Here is a 20,929-nt window from a genome sequence, read left to right on the forward strand (position 1 = left end):
GAAGGCGTCACAAGGGAAAGCAGCATATGCAGTGAACTGAATAATCAGCTAACAAAATTTCTAAGATGATGGAGGCAGTTCAAATAATAATGAACTATTAGTTCAATACCCAATAGTTTACTACAGTTGATTTAGAAAATAAATGCACTGTTGTCAGGTTGCTGGACATGCTGACCCCCCAAAGACAGAATTCCAGGTACCCGGTAAGATTTCAGTCTGACAAAGGAAGATGGTCGAGACCCATAGCCCTTTCTCAAATGGATGAGTTTGGAGGTGGGTGCTCTGCAGCTCTACATACAGCAGATCTTAGTGTCCATCTTTTCAAACAAATGTGGATCCATGAAAAAACTTAGGGCAGTGATGCCTTCAACAAGTAGCTGAGTATAAAACAGCCTGATTTGCTTTCTGAATGTCTATTCCCAGAAGTTGTTTTCTGGGGCTGTTGTCTCTACTTAAGGGCATTTTGTCTTGGGAATTTGGAATCTAATTTTAAATAAAATTGAGACATACTATATTATAAGCAGTTTGTAATTGCTAGGTCAAGCTAGATCTTTACGAATGAACAGCTGACACAGATTTTGAATGTGTCTATTACAGAGCTGACACCTGACTGCATAAACTACACTTAATAGCTGAAACAATTACATCCAGATCTTTAGAGGAATTAGTTACCAAAGGGGTATTTTAATAAAAATCCATAGAGGATCATCACATACCTAACAGATATGCATTAATTGCTAATGTCTCTATTGTATGGGAAAACAATGTTTTAGTGATTGCGTTTCTGTACAAGGTAGATAATGTGCAAGCTGAGAGAAAAATTCAGTTGTCTTTCTTGGTTGTTCATCTGATGGAGGTAATGCTTTTTTGGACTGGTGTGCCTTTTTAATAAATTCTGATCTCTTTATATTCACTATAAAGGAGTAAAAAAAAATGCATCAGCAATGAGGATAAGGATGTATTATTTTTGTGGATGCTTTAAAGAATTTGTCACAGTGCTAGAAAGGTAAGTTATTTGTTTTGTATTGTAGCAAAGTTTGCAAAAACCCCAACCTCCCCCCAAATGCCACAGAAAAGCAATCGGCAAAATGTTTTAGAAGGCAAAAATTAAATGTAAGTGAAATTTAAATTTACCAAGAATGTGGTATTTTAGTTGGACAGGTGGATTACTGGAGAGGGAGCAGAGCAATGCAATATACACAAATCACACAGCTGTAATTTCTCATGTGAATATATTCTCACATTGGCATATTGTATGGCACAGAATAAAGTCTCTGAGGGTTCATCTTTCAGCTTTCTTTTGTAAAGCTTTAAAGGTTTACCATTTGAGAATTAATGTTTGCAAGATCTGAAAACAATGGACATTGTGAGCAAAAATACTGAGAAGCACTTTTGTAGGCATGCAAAAAAAATCCTTACTAATCTGTGCATCCTTTTTGACTAAAGATGCTTTGACTCTTATGAGCAAATCCCTCCTCATTTCATCTGGCATGTGTTCAAGAAGCCCCAACTCTAGAAATACTAATGCTTTTCTCTTCTCTATTTACTTTAACAGCACAATACTTCCCTGGTCCTCAAAATATAATCTTCATCCTCTTCCTAACCGCTTTGTAAACATTTTCCATCCCCCCCATAATACCAGTAATCAGAAAAGCACACATTCTGAGGCTTGGAGCCACCTGCCTGCATTAGCTAATCTTTCAAGAGTTTCTATACCAGTCTCAAAATCCTTCTTACTGGGCAGTCTGCTTCTTACCACTCAGCATTGTGGCTGACCCTTCTTTCTGTGAACACACCCCACTTTGCCCTCTTCTTCTCATTGCTGTTCTTAACAGCCCGGTCACACGCACGGTGTGTGATGGATATCATCCATCTGGTGAAGCTCTTGTAACAGGAAAGGCCCTTTCTCTTTCCAAACCTTTTGTCTCTCAACCTCTGTCTACACTACCCTATTTATATGTCAAGACATTTCTAGATAATTAAAAATCCTCTCCTGTAACCCCTTCCATTCTAACGCTACACGCATATTGAGGGTATATCAGTTCATCACAGCACCCAAAGAGTTTGGCATTATAAACAACAAATTTACAACAGTCTCTTTAAAATTATATTCATGCTATTCATTATGTATATTAATGGAACAATTTACGTGAAAAAGCGATGGTCATATATTTATTGTTAAGACGATTGGATCTATGCAGAAAGTTCATACAGAAAATTTAAAATCCACCTAATTTAAAGACTGTTCTGCTTTAATTTTGAAAAATTGATTGAAACCAAGTTTCTCCCTTTAATTCTTTTGCTACAAAATATAGCACTTCCATACGTTCCAGCTTTTGGAGAAAAAAATCGCTCTGTATTTGAAATCATGCATTTTTGACTAACAGTACCATGAAGTTCGGTGTTTCAGCATAAATCCAACTATTTCACAGAAGTCCTGAATGAGGAATGGCCCAAACTGAGCACTAGTCCATGACCACTATGTGCATATAAATATGTATATACAGACCAATATACAGAAACACACAGATGAGTTATCAAGATGGGGAGAGAGAATGTGTGTATGATGTGGCAGAAAGAGGGCATGCTTAATTAAGGGGATAACAGTACATAGAAAAGAAAAAGTCTACATGTTTGTGACAAAAAGGCTGGCTTTCTGATATGTCTTATATTGGAAAGCACTGTAATATTTGATTGTGGGTTTAAGAAAACTGAAAGTTCTTAGAGACACATGAAACAGTATCAGAAAAAAACACCCTCTGCTCATATTCTTTTCACACACTCATTTAGCAGTTAACAAAAGATAGCAATTCCTCATTTAACAAAATAAAATAAATAAGCAGTGATTGATATTGCTGGTATTTATGCATAGGAGGGAAATGAAGAACCTCAGTTATGTTATACAGGAAATCATAGAGAAGAAAGCATGTCCTGTAAGTCATGTGGGTTTCTCTGAATATGTATTGGTTTCCAATTAAAAAGTCCCCGCAAAGCAAAGATCTGACGTACAAATGAATCATGGCTTGACACTGTTCAGTACAGTATTACAGCATATGGAGAGATACTTCCAATGCCCTCTACTTTTGTTTTATTTTATTTTAGACACCTGTTTTCCTATGTCCACTCTTGGGAACCAGATGGCCTGAGACCAAGCCACACTGGATGGGTAGGGCTGCTGGTGGAAAAGGCAGCCAAAGCTCTCTTGCTTCGTAACGCACAGTAACCCAAACTTGTCCTGGCAAAGGAAATCAATACTTCAGCAGGAGATGCGCCCCAGCTTGTCAAAGAATCGCAAATGAACAAAAGGCCTCCTCCTGCCTGAAATTCACCCCCTGAGCACTGTATCAAAACTTACCTCATTTAATACAAGCATCTGCAGAGGGTATTTTCCCCTCCAGGCCTCCCACGTCCTTCTTTAACATTTACTGTTTGAGATCAGTAGTCTATACAATTTATCGCACCTGTCAAGGCTAATTTATTCATGCGATCTGGCAGTAATCAAAAAGACTGAGATCGATGTGCCAGCAAGCCCTGACATTTATTCATATTTTAAAGTCCCATTTGACCTTGAACTGCAACTAACTGGAGCTGAACTTGTCAGCAGCTCTCTTGGGCTCACCGGGTCTGGCAGATCAGCGCCTCTGGGCTAAAGACACAATGTCAGGGCAACAAACACTCGGACCATAAGCACAAAAGGCTGAACCACAGAGGGGTAGGCAAAACGGCACCATTAGCAATGCAGCAGTCACAGACCCACCAGTCGATCCAGCACATGCACCAGAGCAGCTTGTACCTGCAAGTTCCTGCAGTACAACTGCTTAGGAGTCAATGAATTTCTTGCTGAGGGGTAACAAGGGTAAGGGAAAAGAGTGAAGGAGGAGTGTGACATATGTCTGCCTGCAGCAGCACAAGCAGGACACCCTACGCTGTCCTCAGCAGACTGCTGCCAGACTGGGCCCACGTGGGCCCCATGGTGAGTCAAGGGCAGGCAAAGGAAGAGACAGAATATAACACCACCTTCCCACCCTGGGGGAGGAACAGAGAGAGCAGCTGGTGATCCAGCCACAAAAGGCAATGCAGAAGGTATGTCAGAAACTCTGCAACCCGCTAGGTACCTGCCAGCACAACATGGCAAGATCAACTGGAAACAGGAACAGAAAAAACAGATCTGTAGAAAACTGCTTTGAATGTGCTCTCACACTCCTACTCAGCAACAGGCGGTAGAATTTCCTTATTCCTCTTGCAGTCCATCACCCTTGTCCTCTCCTTACTCAATCATGCCTGAAAGGAATATAGGAATTTTAAGCAGAATTCTCCTAAAGCATGCTGTAACCTCCAGTAATCATTTCAGGCTTTGAATTCAGAACAATTAGTAGCGAAATACAATAAAGTCTATTTAAAATAGTTTCAACATGGGCTTTGCCATCAAATGACTCTCAAAAATTTTGTGACGACATTGTTAGAGCTTTCTGCCTCAGTTTCCCCTTAGCTAAATGGAGGCATACTTATTTACCTGATCCTCCAGAGTATGCTAGGAATTATGGGTGTGACATGCCTTAAAGTTATTGAATTGTTTGTTTTTTCTCCTGATAGGAAGATACTTGTGTAAATGACATGTTATTAGAGATGCAGAGGATATTTAAGTAGCATTTTATGCAGAAATATGCAGCTACGGTTTCACTGGAACGCAAATAGATTATTTTATTGTAGTCAAAACACTTGAAGATGTAATAAGCAATTGCATCTGACACAGGTTTTGCAGATGTATTTTGATGCTACTCTGGGTTCTCCTTGGCTGCATTTCTCATGCAATAAATCCTGTATGTCACATTAAATAAGTTTTTTCAGTGAGATTTGCCTTTTCTAAGCCTAGAATGCACATAGAAATGTCAGATATGCCATTTTGTGTTTGTTTTTCCTTTCTTTCAAATAAGCTAACACCTCTCCATTATGTTGGAAAAAAGTTACCAATGGAAAGCAATTGGCATTTTGACCAAAGCAATTGTGCATGTTATATATATGTCTAACATTGCCATGCAATCTAATCTGATGTTCATGGAAGAGAAACAATGACATATGAGGATGCAAAGGTAATTTGTCTGTATGGATCTAGACTAGCTGCAGTATACAAGCAGTGAATCTACATATGGAGCTATGTAAGTTACAACAAATGTGCTAATAAAGCATTTCAGCCAACCTGTTCCCCTATTCTTTCTGTGTAGGAAACAAAATTTGAGAGAGAGAATCTTGGAACTCTTTAAGGGAGACTATAAATATTTTACTGAAATTTTTTTTAAATTTCCTTCCTTCCATACTGAAATCACTTAATTTATTTGTGCAAGAACAAAGCAGGAATTCAGCTCCACAATAATGATGAAAAAAAAGTACAGAAAAAATGTGGCAAATGGGTGTCATCAAGTTCCCAACTCCTGGCAGCCAATATGATCTAAAGGTACATTACTGCACACATCATGTCCCAAAATACTGTCATGAAACATAACCACAAAGCTTTTAAAGGACACTGAATTGAAGGAAATGATATACCTCTGCAGGATGAGCAATTTTTTGTTTGTTTGTTTGGACAGTTGATTACTGGTGTCCTTCTACAACATGACTGCAAGCAAATGCTCACTGCAACCAGTACCAAAAAGGAAGAGATCATAAAACTTAGGCAAGCTTGGGAAAATATTTCATGGTTTACTTGCAGGAGGAGGATTAGGTGGCAACAGGTGAACTTCTCATCTGCTCGCTCTTTTGACTCTGTGCCAAGGACTGCCCACAGTCACTCACACCTATGCATTTTCTGTCTGTGCTCCACCAAACAGGGATCTGTTTCCCTGCTTTGTGCACCATTCCAGCCCCTTGATGCCAGGTCTTATTCCTCTGTGAGCTCTTTGTGGGAGAAACTGTCTCTCCTTGTCACCTTCCTGCAAGGTGCCTGGCCAACAGTGCCCTTCTGAAACATTAACTGCAAAAAAAATAATAAGAGCTCATTTGCACTCCTCTCAGAGGACATTTTCTGCCACTCTAGAGATGACAACTTTACCGTGCCCACTATACAGTTAATATTATCATTGCCATTTGCAGATGGGAAAACTGAAGAGGGAGAGTAGGAAACAAAGTCCTCAAGATCATGCAGCTGGCAAGTTTTCCCCAGTCAAGTGTTTGACCTTGTAATACAGCACAGCTGCCCTCTCTGGTGGCTCCTTTGTTGTGAATATTCCTATTGCACTGCACAGGCCACTAAAAACAAATTTATAGATGACTTGCATTAAAAACTTCGCATTGGTGGCTAATCTGCTGCTGCCTTCAACAGAAAATAGTTTGTCTCTTTCATGCATAATGTTAAGTTGCTTTCTTTCTGTGTATTACATACAACACATAACGATATAATTTTTTGTCACCAAGGAGTGAGCCTTTATTCAACAACACAGACATATGCATTATTCCTTCCCTGCTCCTGCTCTTCAGCTCACAGGTATCTGTCACACAGGTCAGCTCAACACGCTTTGCTCTATTCAGGCAACACTATTGCAAGGATAATTACTAGTCAGTTAGATATTTCTTTAGCAGACTGCAAAAGATACAGTGAAAAATGTCATATTACCTTCCAAAGTTTTCAAGGCAGAATTAAAACCAAACAAACCTAAACCCTACAACATTTCCACCCTCCAAAACCACAACTCATTAAAGACCAGCTATGTTTTCCTCATGTTCACTTGACACAAATGTTTCCACTCACCAGTGGTAAGGATTTATGTGCCTCTGTTTAACATCATAAATAATGGTGACTTGAATTTTCCTACAAGGGTAACACCTCAGCAACCGATGGAAAGTTATACATTTCAATGCCTACATTCCCATCTCTAGACCCTGCACTCAAGCCTGGAGGATCCTATAAAACTGACAGCTCACCTCTAATGCTGAAGTACATTTTCCCAAATGAGATGGTTTGCCTGAAGGATGGCACCTGGGAAAACCCTCCAGCAACACAACCACACGTAGGAGCCCTGGCCACAGCCAGGGAAAGCAGTTTGGGCTGTGGGTCTCATATCCCCTGGCTGCTCCTCAGGATTTACCCAAGCTGGTGGTCTGGGTCAGGGACCTCCACACAGGACATTAGCCCAAACCAAGGCTTTGCTCCAACTGCAGCAGCCCAAGCTGAAAAGACTCTTGGCATCCTAAGTGCCCCCTATACTTCATAGAAAGTCAGATTAAAACTCATCCCCAGAAAAACAAGAACTACCTAGGGAGCTAATCAAAAGGTCAACTAGAAAATGGACATTTCCCTGCTCTGGGAACAGATGGCATCATGAAACACTTTTGCATTTAATTTTTTGAGTGTTTTCCTCAGCAATGATACCATTTTTTTTTTTTTTTTAAGAGTTGTGAAAAAGGTTCAGAATAGCTCCAAAAAACTCAAAGAAACCTTTTTGCAGGTGTTAAGGTCTGACAGCTGGGCACCTCTGGGTACACAACATCCCAAGCCAGGCTTCCAGTAATCAGCATGAAAATTTAGATTTCTACGGAACATTTGGAGTTCTGGATGAGTTGTTATTTTGCAATAGAAAATATGTTGTTTCAGAAAGTTTCTGACCAGCTGTTACTCATCTCCAGACTTTTGGTTCAGTCTCATCATTAGGCAAGTGAAGCCTATGTCAGTCTCAACACAATTAGCACACTCAACTTCTCGGCATTTTTCCTCTCTTTCTATTTCAGTTCACGCTTGCCACTGCAGAGGAACTTGTCTTAGATTTAGATCACTTTTCCGACAGGAAAGTGGCTGAGAAGAAAGCAGCAAAGGCTAAGGAAGCGTTTTCTTTCCTCCGTTCTTCCACTGTTGATCTCTTTCTGAAATTTCCAGCCTTGAGCTTTTATAATGTCCTAGTACATGAAAGAGTTTGTAACATAAAATGTTACACTCAATGGAGCATGATGTGATATTGAAGCCAAATGGCCAGATGCTCTTTTCTGAGCTATTTCCAATGCTCCTGCTTTAGCGAGTGTTTTTAACGGTATTCACAAGCTCTAGTCCTGTAGTTTGCTGGCAATTTCATGCTAGAGCACCATTGCACTATGTTCTGATGAAAACATTGTTTTCCATTCAAGGTTACAGTTATCTTCAATTTAATAAAAAGAAGAAAAAAAAAAAAAGAGAGAGAGAGAGAAAAGCACACTGTAGTTCAAAGAAATTGCAGACAACTAGGGAGTTGGATTCTCTCCCCAGATACAAGATCATGCATCCCATTTAGAGTACAGTTAAGAATATATAAATTATCTGGTCGGAGAAAAACCCAAGTACTCTAACTTAGCCAGAACAGGCCAAGGGCCGTTTTTTCACTCTTTGTCTTTGCTTTACAGTTTTTACATTCTTCTTTCTTATCTGTGGGAAGACCCCTTAGAGGGAAAATCCCCTGGTTTGAAACACGGTTGAGATCAGACACTTGAAACCTGGCACCAGGCACTGGTTGTCACACTGGAATTCAGCCTGTCTTCATCTGTTTTTTCATGGTTTTCTTGTTCACGGACAGCACTGCATCTCTTTGGTTCACTGCACAGAGGCACGAGCACCAGTTACTGGGAGGCTACAACCACAGAGCCAGACCAGAGGAACCAGGGCTGCTAACGGCTTTCTCCAAGCTGTTAATACAGTTACCGCCCTGTGGAGCCCACCGGGACTGGCAGCTGCACACTTTGGCAACAGGGGCAGTGGTGATTCGTGGTGACTTCAGACACTCCAGGGCTCAGCAGCCTTGGATTTCATGCCTGCATGACCATCTTCACTTACAATTAAGTTTGTCTCCTTTTCCAGACAGAACGCATTATTGCCATATACAAATGTCAAGCCTAATCTCATCCTGTTTGAATCAGTGAAACTTTGCTGGAGTTAAAAGATGCTGAACATTTAGATGGGCAGAGGACCTGGCTCATCTTGTATGCACACCACCACAGAATAGACTATTCCAAGCCCTATTTTTAAGAGGGAAAAGAGCTGCAAATTAGTGTAATCCAGGCACCGTGAATTCAATCCTTTCATTATTTCTTAATGCTTGACTTTACAAGCTTAACATTCTTTTATCTTAAGAAATGCCTACGAAAATGCTAAATTAAAGTGGATATGGAAAAGAGGACACCTTTACTTAGATGACTTTATCTGGAAGGTGAGTCCTAGGAAATTTATCACAGAGATCTTCGGAACCTATGCAACAGGGCAACTTCCAGTAACAGTGGATTATATCACTTATTAGAATTTTGCTCGGGCAGTGGAGACTTCAGTGTAAAACTGGTCAGAAACATTTTAATAGCATTTAATTTCATGCTGAAAATGCTGATTTATTGCACCCCAGTGTGAATAGGCATGTCTAAGGACTGAGTGCACTGCATTTTCAGATGTCAGCAATTGCGAATTTTTGTTAACATCTTTTAAGTGATTAAATGTATTCAAACTGAAAGGTTTTCTTTTAAAACTTTTCATTTGAAACGGAATTAATTTACACGAAAAATCACAGCCTGGGAAAGGTCAAAATAAAAATGAAGTATTTTTGGATTTACTGAAATAAGACATTTTGATTAACCTGTATTTTCATACAATTTTCATTGGTATTTTCCCACAGCATGTGGGAAAAAAACCCTGAAATTTTGAGGTTCCTACTTACCTCCTAGCTCTAAGAGTAAGGGCCTTGCCTCATGAATCACACAGGGTAAAAAGCACTGTCCAGAATTCAGAAATAAAGTTTGCTATACATAAACCTTGTGACATTTTTATTACAGCACACCAGCCTAGAATCTGCATTTAAAACACTGACTGCTCAAAGGAATCTAAATCTCAATAGCTAAAGGTAATAAAATCAGGTCAAGAATTCACTACTCAACAATCTAACATTAGCATTTCTGTTCAGAGAAAATGTAGTTCATCTGTTTTTAAAGACAGCAAAGCTGGGCCATATAGCATAAGTTTGGAAAGTGTAATGAATTGCTTGTGTATGAAAGTCCGTTAGGTAATGAGTTTTATTTCCTTATAAAGAGATTTCAGTGACTCTGCATCATTTTTTTTTTTTTTTACAGTACACACAGTATTTCTGCAAACCCCAGAGGTGGGACTGCGTTTCTATATACATAACCCATGCTTGCTTCCATCTAGGCAGCTTGGCCACCTTTAGCACTGTAGTCACAACAGCAAAGAGCACAAATGATCTGAGCTTTTATCCTGTTTTCAGACAATTCTTTCCAACACTGATGAACTGTATTGTCAAAACTGGCCAAAGTTATCAGCGACACTTTTGCACAATCCAAGGTCACAACTAACCTTAAGCATCCAGCTAAGCTCTGCTGGAGAACTAACCCATCATTTGAATTCACCATAGAGTTAATTTGTCACGCTGATACATAGGGACATCTCTAATTGGTGTCTCTGGCCAAGATCTCTTAAACAGTAGGTTTCTTTAAGATATCTCAAATTGGTTAAGTCATTAGTTTGGTGGGGAGGGGGTGTTTGCTGTTTTGTATTTTTTTCAAATCTCTGAGTTACCACCTCTAAGAATTCATCAGCTGATGCAGATTCCCTCCTTTGAGGTATATCACAGTGCTACAGAGAATAAAGTAGTATGGGCAGTTCATGCTGGCCGTAAAAGAGAAGTTTTGTTTTCACTTGTCAATGTGGCAACATATTTTTGTTTAATTTGTTTGGATTCTTAATGGTGGAAGCAGAATTTAATTTGTACTAGAGCATCCTTTAAAATAAATGTTTGATCTCTTTCCACCCACCATTACAGATGATGGCTACAAAATAAAAAGAACAGTAATTCATTCACCCTATCACTGGAGCACCAGAGGAAGAGAGAGATCCTTAGTGCAATGATGAATGACTCGCTATAAAAAGATGCATCATAAATGGCTTGTATTAGGTCAAATCATAAACTAGGCTTTTAATGTTTATATTATCCCTTTCCAAATAATTGTGTCGGTAGCTCGCACTAGGAAAGGAACTTACTTGACGCTTGCAGAAACCCTGCAGTTTCTCATCCACATAGGAGTCAGCCATGATTTGGCTTTGTAAATTCCTGGCCAAAATCAGTTTTTAGGTGCTCACAAGTTATTCCCACCAGCTTTAGTAGCTGGTTGGTGAACACTAAGAGAATAGCACCATTTGTCTGTAACATAATTCAGTCCTGTATTTATCCATCTTGCAGTGAAACTGTCATCTTTGAAAAATACAGTACAAGATGACATTATGCAAATGTCCATCTATTTCCTTACTATCACAAGCCTGCAATCATGTCCATCTCCCCATCTCCCTTTTATTTCCCAGAACAGTCAGTGCTTTTTCTCAACCAAACCAGAATCTCCCTAGGTTGGCAAGCAGACATTGGTTCCACTGCAAAGCTACCCCATTACGAGAATGTTGCAGCTCTGATATGAAGTTTACACAAAAAATGAGTTTAAAAAAGAGCTGCAGAGCCCTAAATATTTTCAATACATGTGGTAGCCCCAGTCAGTTTATGCACTGCTTACTCAACACAGAAAAATCACTTAGATTAATTATTTAAATATTTCCATCTATGGAATTTAAAAAAGGGAAAAGCCAATAGTAGAATACCCAGGATGATGATTTTTTTAATAAACAATAGATTTAAGGGAGATTAGCTAGGTTATCAAACAGTAACCACCCAAATCAGCTCATTTGTTTCACTGACTTTCCCTATTTCATGTTATTAAAACAATTTAAATGAGGGTCCATTAGATGCAATGTAATCTAAATCAGACACTCCAAGCCTAATCCCTTTTCTTTTAGCAGTAACATGATAATATTTTGCAAAAAAGTTTAAAGGATTATTGTTACAGGTATTTTAAATAGGGACTGTTTTCAGCCAAATGCATGCCACTGCTTCTGCATCATTTTATTATTATATTATTTCTTGCTCTTCATCCATTCATTTATTCCTCCACTTTCCTGTCCTTCATTGCTCCACATGGGCAACAGCATCGCACTGTACAAGTGTAAGAGATATGCCAAATATCCCCATGTGGGTCACTGCACCAGGCCTTAGGAAAGGAGTGATTTTTTTTTAATGGCGTTAAAAAACCCCTTTGTAAATTCATAGCAATTTTATAAATATCCTAGAGGGAAGGGAGAAGGTTCCAGTGCATTTTCACACTGCTAGCTTCTGACAGCTCTGACACACAGGGGGTGACCATGTGTAGGACTCTCAAATTAGGAGGCAGACCCTGTATACCATGCAAACACAGAGTAATGGATCCATCCTATGGACGTACAGCTTATTTCAGAATTAACTCAACCATACTCCTGTACTTTCATAAAGCCTTTTCCAAACAGTAGGGTTAATTCTTCTTTATAGGGCAAAAACCTCCTGACCAAAAAAGAAAACCAAACCCCAAAGAATGAGAGAAGGTTTCTATATCCTAGGTTTCTGCAGACTTTAACAGATTCCCAACCCCTGAAAACCTGTCCTTGTTCACTTCAAATCCTTGCCTCTTCAAGCAAGCGCCATTTCATAATCCTATTAAAACCTTTGCCTCTGTTTACCAGATGCCCTAATCGCACTCAGCAAGTTATTCTCATCTAAGGAAGAGCGACAGCTTTCAGATTTCATAGAAGGCTTATTCATCAGCTATGCCAGAGTTTTGCCAGAGCATTCAATCTATTCTGAGAGCAGCCATGTGGAAAAAGTTTCAAACAGATCAAAGCCCTGCACAATGATAAAGGAAAGCTCACACAAGCCTGGTAATAGCCTGACCCTCTTAAGGAAAATTGGATGATTTGTGGTAGCAGTTTTTCTGTCCCCTATGTGAATTCTGAACCTTAAAGTATAGGCAGTGTATTCACACAGTCCCATTACAAACCCTATCCCTCTTGCGATGCTGGAATAATAAATACACACCCATATATGAAAATAAACTCTTGCTGCAATGACCTTCTTCCTCAGCCCACTGGTGTGAAGGAGTCTGTAGCCATTTTAGAAAAAAAGTCAGATAAAGAATGGACTAATTTGATGTTCAGTGTTTCACCATGAGCAGAATATATGCTTTAATGAGTACATTACATGCACCAGGGACATGTTACTGTGAGGCAGGGAATAAAGAGTAAGGAGAAAATAATTAAACAGTCAGCTTTATAATGAGGAAACTGTGTTCATGCAACATTAAGTGGCCTAATTTTCAAGTGCTAAGACATGTTCCTGGGACTTCAGAAGGACTTGCTGGCAAGCACCACCTTGAAAACAAGGGGAAGGGTTCACAAGTGACAAACCATCTATAGGTCCAGAAGCACAGGGTGGACTGATGCTGTTCCAAAATCATCTATCCACACTTCACACTGACCTGTCTGACAGGATCAAATACCTGTACCCTGTAGTTTTTAATACCTGTACCCTGTAGTTTTTAATTCTATGAGGAGGACCCTCTAAGTTTTAAAATACCACATCATTCATCATGCATGGTATGTAGAACATTACAACTGACTTCTACCAGCCTGGCCTTAGTTTTCTGCTGGTACTGCATCTGCTAGGCCACAAGCATACAGTACCATCTAAGCGCAATGAGCACGTGAGGACAGCGTAGCTGTGTGCAAAAGCAGTGATACTGGGAAAGGGGAAAATCTGTCTCATTGGGTTCAGACACTGACAGAATGAACCAATACACCATATTTCTGACTGTTATCAGTTCTCTCAAGGCCAGTAAGGCCAAGAACATTAATTTACTGTGACTGTCAGTTCCAGATAGTGTTGCAGTATCAATTACTTCAGTGTAATAGCCTATCAGTCAGACAGCACTTCTGTTGGGTCACACGTTCCTCATCTTTCTTTGCAAATGGACATGGCACAAAGTCTCTTTGTTACTCACCCTCATGCCTAATTCAATGTTTTCTCCTCCATAGACCTCCATACCAGGGTCAAGCAAGCCAATTTCACCAAAATATTCTCGGTCCACTACAAACGAGCATCCAATCATGGCTGGTGTCCTGCACAGAGAGATTAAAGCAAAAAATTACGTAATTTGTTAGCTACTGTAGAACTCATATTTACATAGACAAAACAGTTCTTAGTCTTCAAGTTTACATTTTGATTTTATCTATTAGTGTGCAATCACACTGCATTTCATCCCCCGATGGACAGAAGACCGTGTGGGACCAAAGCCACCCAAGTAACTAGCACACTGCCAGACACACTTGGACCAGGTGTCTCAGAGACGAACACAAGATGTGAAGTCAAGAACTCCATGCATGTGAGTGAAGCATCAGGCTGTTTTTCTTTTGTTTTACAGACCCGACCTCTGTGCTGGAGCTGAAGTTCACCACTACACAGAGTAGCACAAGAAGTAGACAATGCTTTATTTGAAGATTCATACAAACAAAAAAACATAAGTTTTGTCAGAAATGAGGAGTCCCCTTACCACGTATTAAAAGTAAGTGCTTGTGGAGAGCCATGGATCAATCATGGTGTGAAGTCTGGCAAGGGATATCCTGGAGTCAACTCTAGCAGATATATTTCAGCCTTTGTGAAGCTGTTCCATGATTAACATTTCTATGTTTTCTGAGGTTAGTCTTTAGAAAATGAAAAATTTTCAGATGAGGAGGCTCTACCCTCAGATCTGCTACTGACCAACTGGACAAATTCAGATAAACCACTTCCCTTCTCTGAGCACAAATTTCTTTATGTGCAAAACTACGGTTCTGCTCTCCTTTACAAAGCAATCTGAAACCTGTCACTGAGAAGCACTACATGATAACAAATTTTGAAAACACTTCCCATATGAGCACATGTATTATTTCAATGCAACACAAGCTAGTGATATTTGTTAGTTTCATTTGTCCACATTTTCTCTGCATCTCTGTACTGGTCACAACACCTGTCTCTTTAAAACTCAAGGTGGGAGCTAGGTTTTGCTACTATAATCCACAATTTAAAAATGTGAACTTGACTAACTTTAAGGTGGAACAACAAAAGTCTGCTGCTCCATGTTTGACTTGTAATTCAGCTGCACAATGCACAGTGCTGTCGTGGTTTAACCCCAGCCAGCACCTAAGCACCACCCAGCCGCTTGCTCACTCGTCGCTCCTCCCTCCTCCCAGTGGGAGAAAAAGAAGTAAAACTCATGCATTGAGATAAGAACAATTTAATAATTGAAATAAAATATACTACTATAATGAAAAGGAAGATAACAAGAAGGGAGAGAAATAAAACCCACGAAAGACAAGTGGTGCACAATGCAATTGCTCACCACCTGCTGACCGATGCCTGAGCAGCGATCCGCCCCCCCCCATGCCCCCCTCCCCCCACCCCCCCCCGTTTCTATCCTGAGCATGACGTCCCATGGTATGGAATATCCCTCTGGCTAGTTTGGGTCAGTTGTCCTGGCCATGCTCCCTTCCAGCTTCTTGTGCACCTCCTCGCTGGCAGAGCATGGGAAACTGAAAAATCCTTAACTTAGGATAAGTGCTACTGAGCAACAACTAAAACACCAGTGTGTTATCAATGTTATTCTTACACTAAATTCAAAACACAGCACTGTACCAGCTACTAAGAAGAAAATTAACTCTATCCCAGATGAAACGAGGACAAGTGCCTACTGCAAAGATCATGGGTAGTCATTCCTCAGTCTGATCTACAGGATGTGCCCAGGCATTTTAGTATGATCCCTCCAAACCAGGCTGCTGAATGAGGAAAACTGTAAAACCATTTGAAAAACTGAACGCTTTTGGAGGTGACCTAGAAGATCGAGCTGTGCTTCCTTTTCCATTGAAAGGGAGGCAATTTTGAACCATCTGGCTGATAGAACATCATTCCTAACAGTGTTATTGTAAAAAGACAGGAAAATTCTAGTTTATGCCTATTTTCTGCTTTCTAGTAGAATAGAGAATACTCTATCTATGGCCCAAGCTTATACATACACCACAAAAATGCCTTGTAGAAACAAAGATGATGGAAAAGGTCTAAAACCTATTTTAAGAAGTCTCCTTTGTAATGCACTAATGTTAAACTGTCACATACCTATGTGTTTCTTCAGTTTATAAAGAAAGCTATTCACAAGGTATTTGACCATGACATCTGAGAAACATATTCATGAGGTGGTTTCATACACATGTGAAAAGCTGCCCTGGCCAGGAAAATGAACACATTTTTTACCCGTGTATTGGTGGATCCAACTGGTAGCAGCAGGTGGCTGCTGGAATGCTGTTATCACATCAGGTCCTTTTTCTCATCAGCAGTTCACCATTTCTACAGCAGGAGGTTAAAAAGGCTTCAAACAAATGCCCAAGATATGGTTAGATAAAACAATTCTTTGCTCCTGGGCCTAATACATATCCTGACATTGCAAAACACAGTCCAACCTATGGCAGGAACTGTTTGGTACCCTTGAAAAGGTTCATTTGCTGAAGCACTGCTAATCCTTATCTGTAATGGACTCTGCTGTAGCACTCACATTACTGGTACCACTTCAGCATCTCTCCCTTGCACTTTTTCTCAGTTTGAAAGCCATTGCAAACTCTCAGATCATTACAAGCCTATACTGCAGTGCACACTATTTCTCTTATGTTTTCTCTGTATAATTGAAAAAGGCAGCTGTTGATAGAAACACATTTGATCAGCACTGTTTCTGACAAAGAAGTTGAAATATCTTGATTAACTCTTGCGTTCCACTGTTAGAGAGTGAGGTGCATTCCCTGGATCATGAGCTGGGGGACAAGATTCAGTGGAGATTACAAAGGAAAACATCTGGCTTTCACAGATGACTTCGAACAGAAGTGGGGCTCTCAGCCAAATCCCTGCACCCATTCAGTCAAAAAGGCTGGAGGAAACTGAGGCCAGATGTCACAAATCCTACAACGAAACTGCAGCAGGTTCACCACCAGCACCCTCAGTGCTTGGACCTCTCCCACACCCCGCAGACCCCCTGCTGTGTGTGTAAGAAATCACAGCACTTCTCTGTTTGGTGCTGTTATTTGTGAAGACTTTCTTTTGAATCAGTCTCTAGTCAGAAGTGGTCTCAGAGATCTATGAAAACCATGCATGGTCCTGGGTACTCCTGGCTGGACTCATCCATCTTCTGTTGATGCATATACTTACACACCAGGATCTTTGTAAGATGGATGGCACTTATAAATTGAAGTTATTTGGTAAAATGCATCTTCCTGCTTATAGTTCCTAGACCCATGACTGAAGACAGACTTGCCTAAAAAGGCTCAGAGCTCTCCTGTACACAGGACAAGACATATCCTACATATATATATCTATATATATCCCACTGTCAAATCCTGTATCACTGAAAACCATATTATAGGCTACCAATGAGTAAATTTGGTCTAGAAACTGAAATAAAAGGAGGACATGACCAAGGGAAGGGAATTCAGTAGTTCTGGAATGAAATAAGCCTCTGAGGGAATATTCAGGTAATTCCTAAGTGTTAACCATGATGAAAAAGGGAAGGAGGTAAGGGAAAGAAACATGTCACTTGCTTAATTTTCCTTTTTTATGTGTTTAAAGCTAAACACAGGCTTCACTGGATGGAGGCTGGAGCATTACTGCTTTGCAAAACTGAGCTGCTAGTTTGGGCTTAGACTCATTCTCTTTCCAGCCCCTCCCCTCCCAAATCCTCTGGAGGCAGCTCCTTACAGCAGTAGGATGCTCCCATGAGGACACTACTCCTTCCTTCCTAATGAGGAATGGTACCACTAGGCCTGGCAGACTGCTCTCAGGCGCTGGAATCTCTCTGGGGGATGGATTTTTGCAGCTGTTGGCTCTGTCCATTAAAACAATGACTTGTTAATTGAATGGGGGTGGGAAATACATTTTGGATGCAAACACATAATCATCACTCACAGGTGAAGGCCACTGAGGGCTACCTTTGCAACTCCCTCTCTCTCTTCTAGGTTTTATTTCTTCTCATTAGATATATTCAAATACAGACTCTACAAACCTTCATGGCTTATTCAGATTAAAAAAAAAAATTCAAGAACAAGCAACAATAGCAGTGCAATGGCAGAAGCAACCACATCCCGCTTTTCAGAGAAGCCAGTCAAAAGTTGCCGCTGTCAGTGCCCCTCTCTACCAGAATTTGGCTGCCGGCAGCCACTGCTCTCCTGCACAGCAGCACAGCAGCACGGCTGCAACTCCAGAAGCTGGACTGAGAAGCCTGTGGCTCCGCCCTGGCCACATCCTGAGGCGATGAAAGAACTTGCCTACAATGCACAACGTTGAATTTTCTGCATACTGCATGTTCTACACTTCCATCAGCTTCAACCAGAGTTTTGGGCATTCAGTCCTCATCAAGCCCAGGCCCTTAACTTCCCTAAACTTCCCCTGTGCTTTGACTGACCCAGCTGTAAACTAAGCTTAATGTGATTGCACAGCCCAGTGAGCTGGTAACAGGGCTGTGAGCTGGGGGACCCTGACTCTATTCCCAGCTCTGTCATTCATCTGGTCTTCAGTGAGTCACCTCCGTCTGCCTCTCTTTCTCCATCTGCAAAGCACACCTAATAATACAGGGTAAAAGTCTGAGAACTGCTTCAGCAGCTTGAAAGCCTAAGATTCACTTCTAAAAGCACTTTAAGCATATAGGTGGATAATTTTATACTGCACTACAGTGTTACACTGACATATTTCAAATGCTTTTAAAAAATCCTGCTCCCCAAAAAGCGTGAGATCCTCACTTGGATGTCATCACTGTGTTTTTCCAGTACCTGAAAAACTCCAGTCTATCTACCACTTTTAATACAGTGCAACAAAGATTTCCCTTGAAAATCAGAAATGGATGTACAAGTGAAAACAACTGTGTTAGCATCTTAAACACTGCTCACTAGCCAAGGGGCAGAAAATGAGAAGGTGCATGTCCTTGGCACTTCACAGCTTCAGAGTAAAATATATTGACCTAAACCACACCTGCTTTATATAAAAAGACCTTTTTCCTTAAGTCAGGCACTTTTCTGGTAAAACAGTGACATTTTTAGAAGGAAGGTATCATAAAATAGCAATTATAGGTGTCCTATTTTTTACCAGCACCTTAAGGGTGTTGGAAAACTTAATTGGTCTGTGGAATATTCTTGACACAACTGAGGACATTATAAGCATTAATTATAATCAACAGCAGCACTCAAAGGATAATGTGTGAAGCACAGCAAAATGTTTTTTTTTGCATCTAAAACCTTAAAATGCAGCATAGAATAGTATTGATTCTGCAGTGGAGAAAGATACGGCATAGTCAATTTGTGGAAATTACCCAACGGCATAGCTATAGCAAGGGAGATGAGAGACACATTACTCTGGGCAATACCCTGGAGAAAGGGAGGAAGAAAGAGAGTAGCACTTCATGGTGGTAAACACTCCCACCCTGCCCGCCTGCGGCTGCAGCAGCGACAGCGCGGGTGGCTACGAGGGAAGGGAGGCCCTGTGTGGAAGAGGGCAGTGCCTGCCTCGGGATGGGGTACCAGAAACAGAGGACACGTGGCCCAGAAATTAAAGCCACTTGCTGTAGGTCTGAGTCACGACTATTTTGTTTCAGTGAGATCTCCAGGAGCGTGGCTCTGTTGGCAGAACATCAGCAGGCGCTGATACCCATTTCTCCAGCCAGGTACATCCCTCTCCTTCCTTTTACAGACAACTGAAGGGTGCTGCCCGGGGGCTTCGTCAAGAACAAGTGAAGGAGAAAGGGATGAGCACTGGACTGACATACTGCACATGATGCAATGTTTTCCTCTTCCGTATGCATCTTTCTCCCTCTGCATTAAGGACAGTATACATGCAATCAGGTCACATTTGAAACAGTTTTCAGAGCATACCAGAAGTCCAACTTCCAGGACAACTGACCTATAAACACACACAAATTCATAAATACAAACAAAATATAACTATAAATATATAAACATAAATGTATATATACAGGGATAAGGAGAAAGAGATTCAAATGACACATCACACACTGTATCTTTGGGTTTTCCACCTTTCCTGGCAGAATGTTTCTTTGATTCAGATTCCTAATCAGCACTTCACCCCTGGCTTGACAGGTAAGTGGGGAAACCTGCATGGTACCTGCATAAGCATTTATTTTTAATTACAACTCATTTCTCCTGCAAGAAGGAGTCACACCAGGCCATGAGCACAGAACTCAAGGACAGATTTGCTGCTCAGAAGATACAGGAAAAAAACTGACAAGCTTGATGAAGGGAAGGTTTTGTTAACCCCTTTGGAGTGTGTCTTGGTTTCATCTGGGATAGAGTTATTTTTTTTCTTAGTAGCTGGTACAGTGCTGTGTTTTGAATTTAGTATAACATTGATAACACACTGGTGTTTTAGTTGTTGCTCAGTAGCGCTTATCCTAAGTTAAGGATTTTTCAGTTTCCCATGCTCTGCCAGCGAGGAGGTGCACAAGAAGCTGGAAGGGAGCATGGCCAGGACAGCTGACCCAAACTAGCCAGAGGGATATTCCATACCATGGGACGTCATGCTCAGGATAGAAACTGGGGGGGTGGGGGGGAGGGGGGCGTGGGAGGGGCAGATCGCTGCTCAGGCATCGGTCAGCAGGTGGTGAGCAATTGCATTGTGCACCACTTGGCTTTCGTGGGTTTTATTTCTCTCTCTTTTTTTTTAATGTTATTCTTTTTCATACAAACATTCTTAAATTTTATTATTATTATTATTGTTATTATTATAATTTATTTTATTTAGTTATTAGACCATTCTTATCTCAACCCACGAGTTTTACTTTTTTTCAAATTCTTCTTCTCATCCCCCTGGGAGGGGAGAGGAGTGAGTGAATGGCTGTGTGGTGCTTAGTTGGTGACCGGGGTTAAACCACGACAGAGGGCTATAGCATGTGAAAAAAAGTAACCTGGAATGCTTGGCTAGGAAAGATAGGACAATAGGAATGTAGAATCACTCTTTGATGCCCCTTGGGAGTGTACTTTTTTGAACATGCA

At 40.7% G+C, this 20,929-nt stretch overlaps 1 protein-coding gene across 4 annotated transcripts in view; it reads right to left on the reverse strand.

Annotated features, from left to right (window-relative positions):
• Positions 1–20,929, reverse strand: part of GALNT9 (polypeptide N-acetylgalactosaminyltransferase 9) — a 158,823-nt gene that overhangs the window by 64,814 nt on the left and 73,080 nt on the right. For all 4 annotated transcript variants that reach the window (XM_033008245.2, XM_033008247.2, XM_033008249.2 and 1 more), the window contains one exon: positions 13,861–13,978. In XM_033008245.2, coding sequence (XP_032864136.2) covers positions 13,861–13,978 — 118 coding nt within the window. The remainder of the gene's footprint in view (positions 1–13,860; positions 13,979–20,929) is intronic.

Source organism: Tyto alba, unplaced genomic scaffold (assembly GCF_018691265.1).
Source record: "Tyto alba isolate M040663 unplaced genomic scaffold, T.alba_DEE_v4.0 Super-Scaffold_44, whole genome shotgun sequence".
Classification (NCBI taxonomy): domain Eukaryota; kingdom Metazoa; phylum Chordata; class Aves; order Strigiformes; family Tytonidae; genus Tyto; species Tyto alba.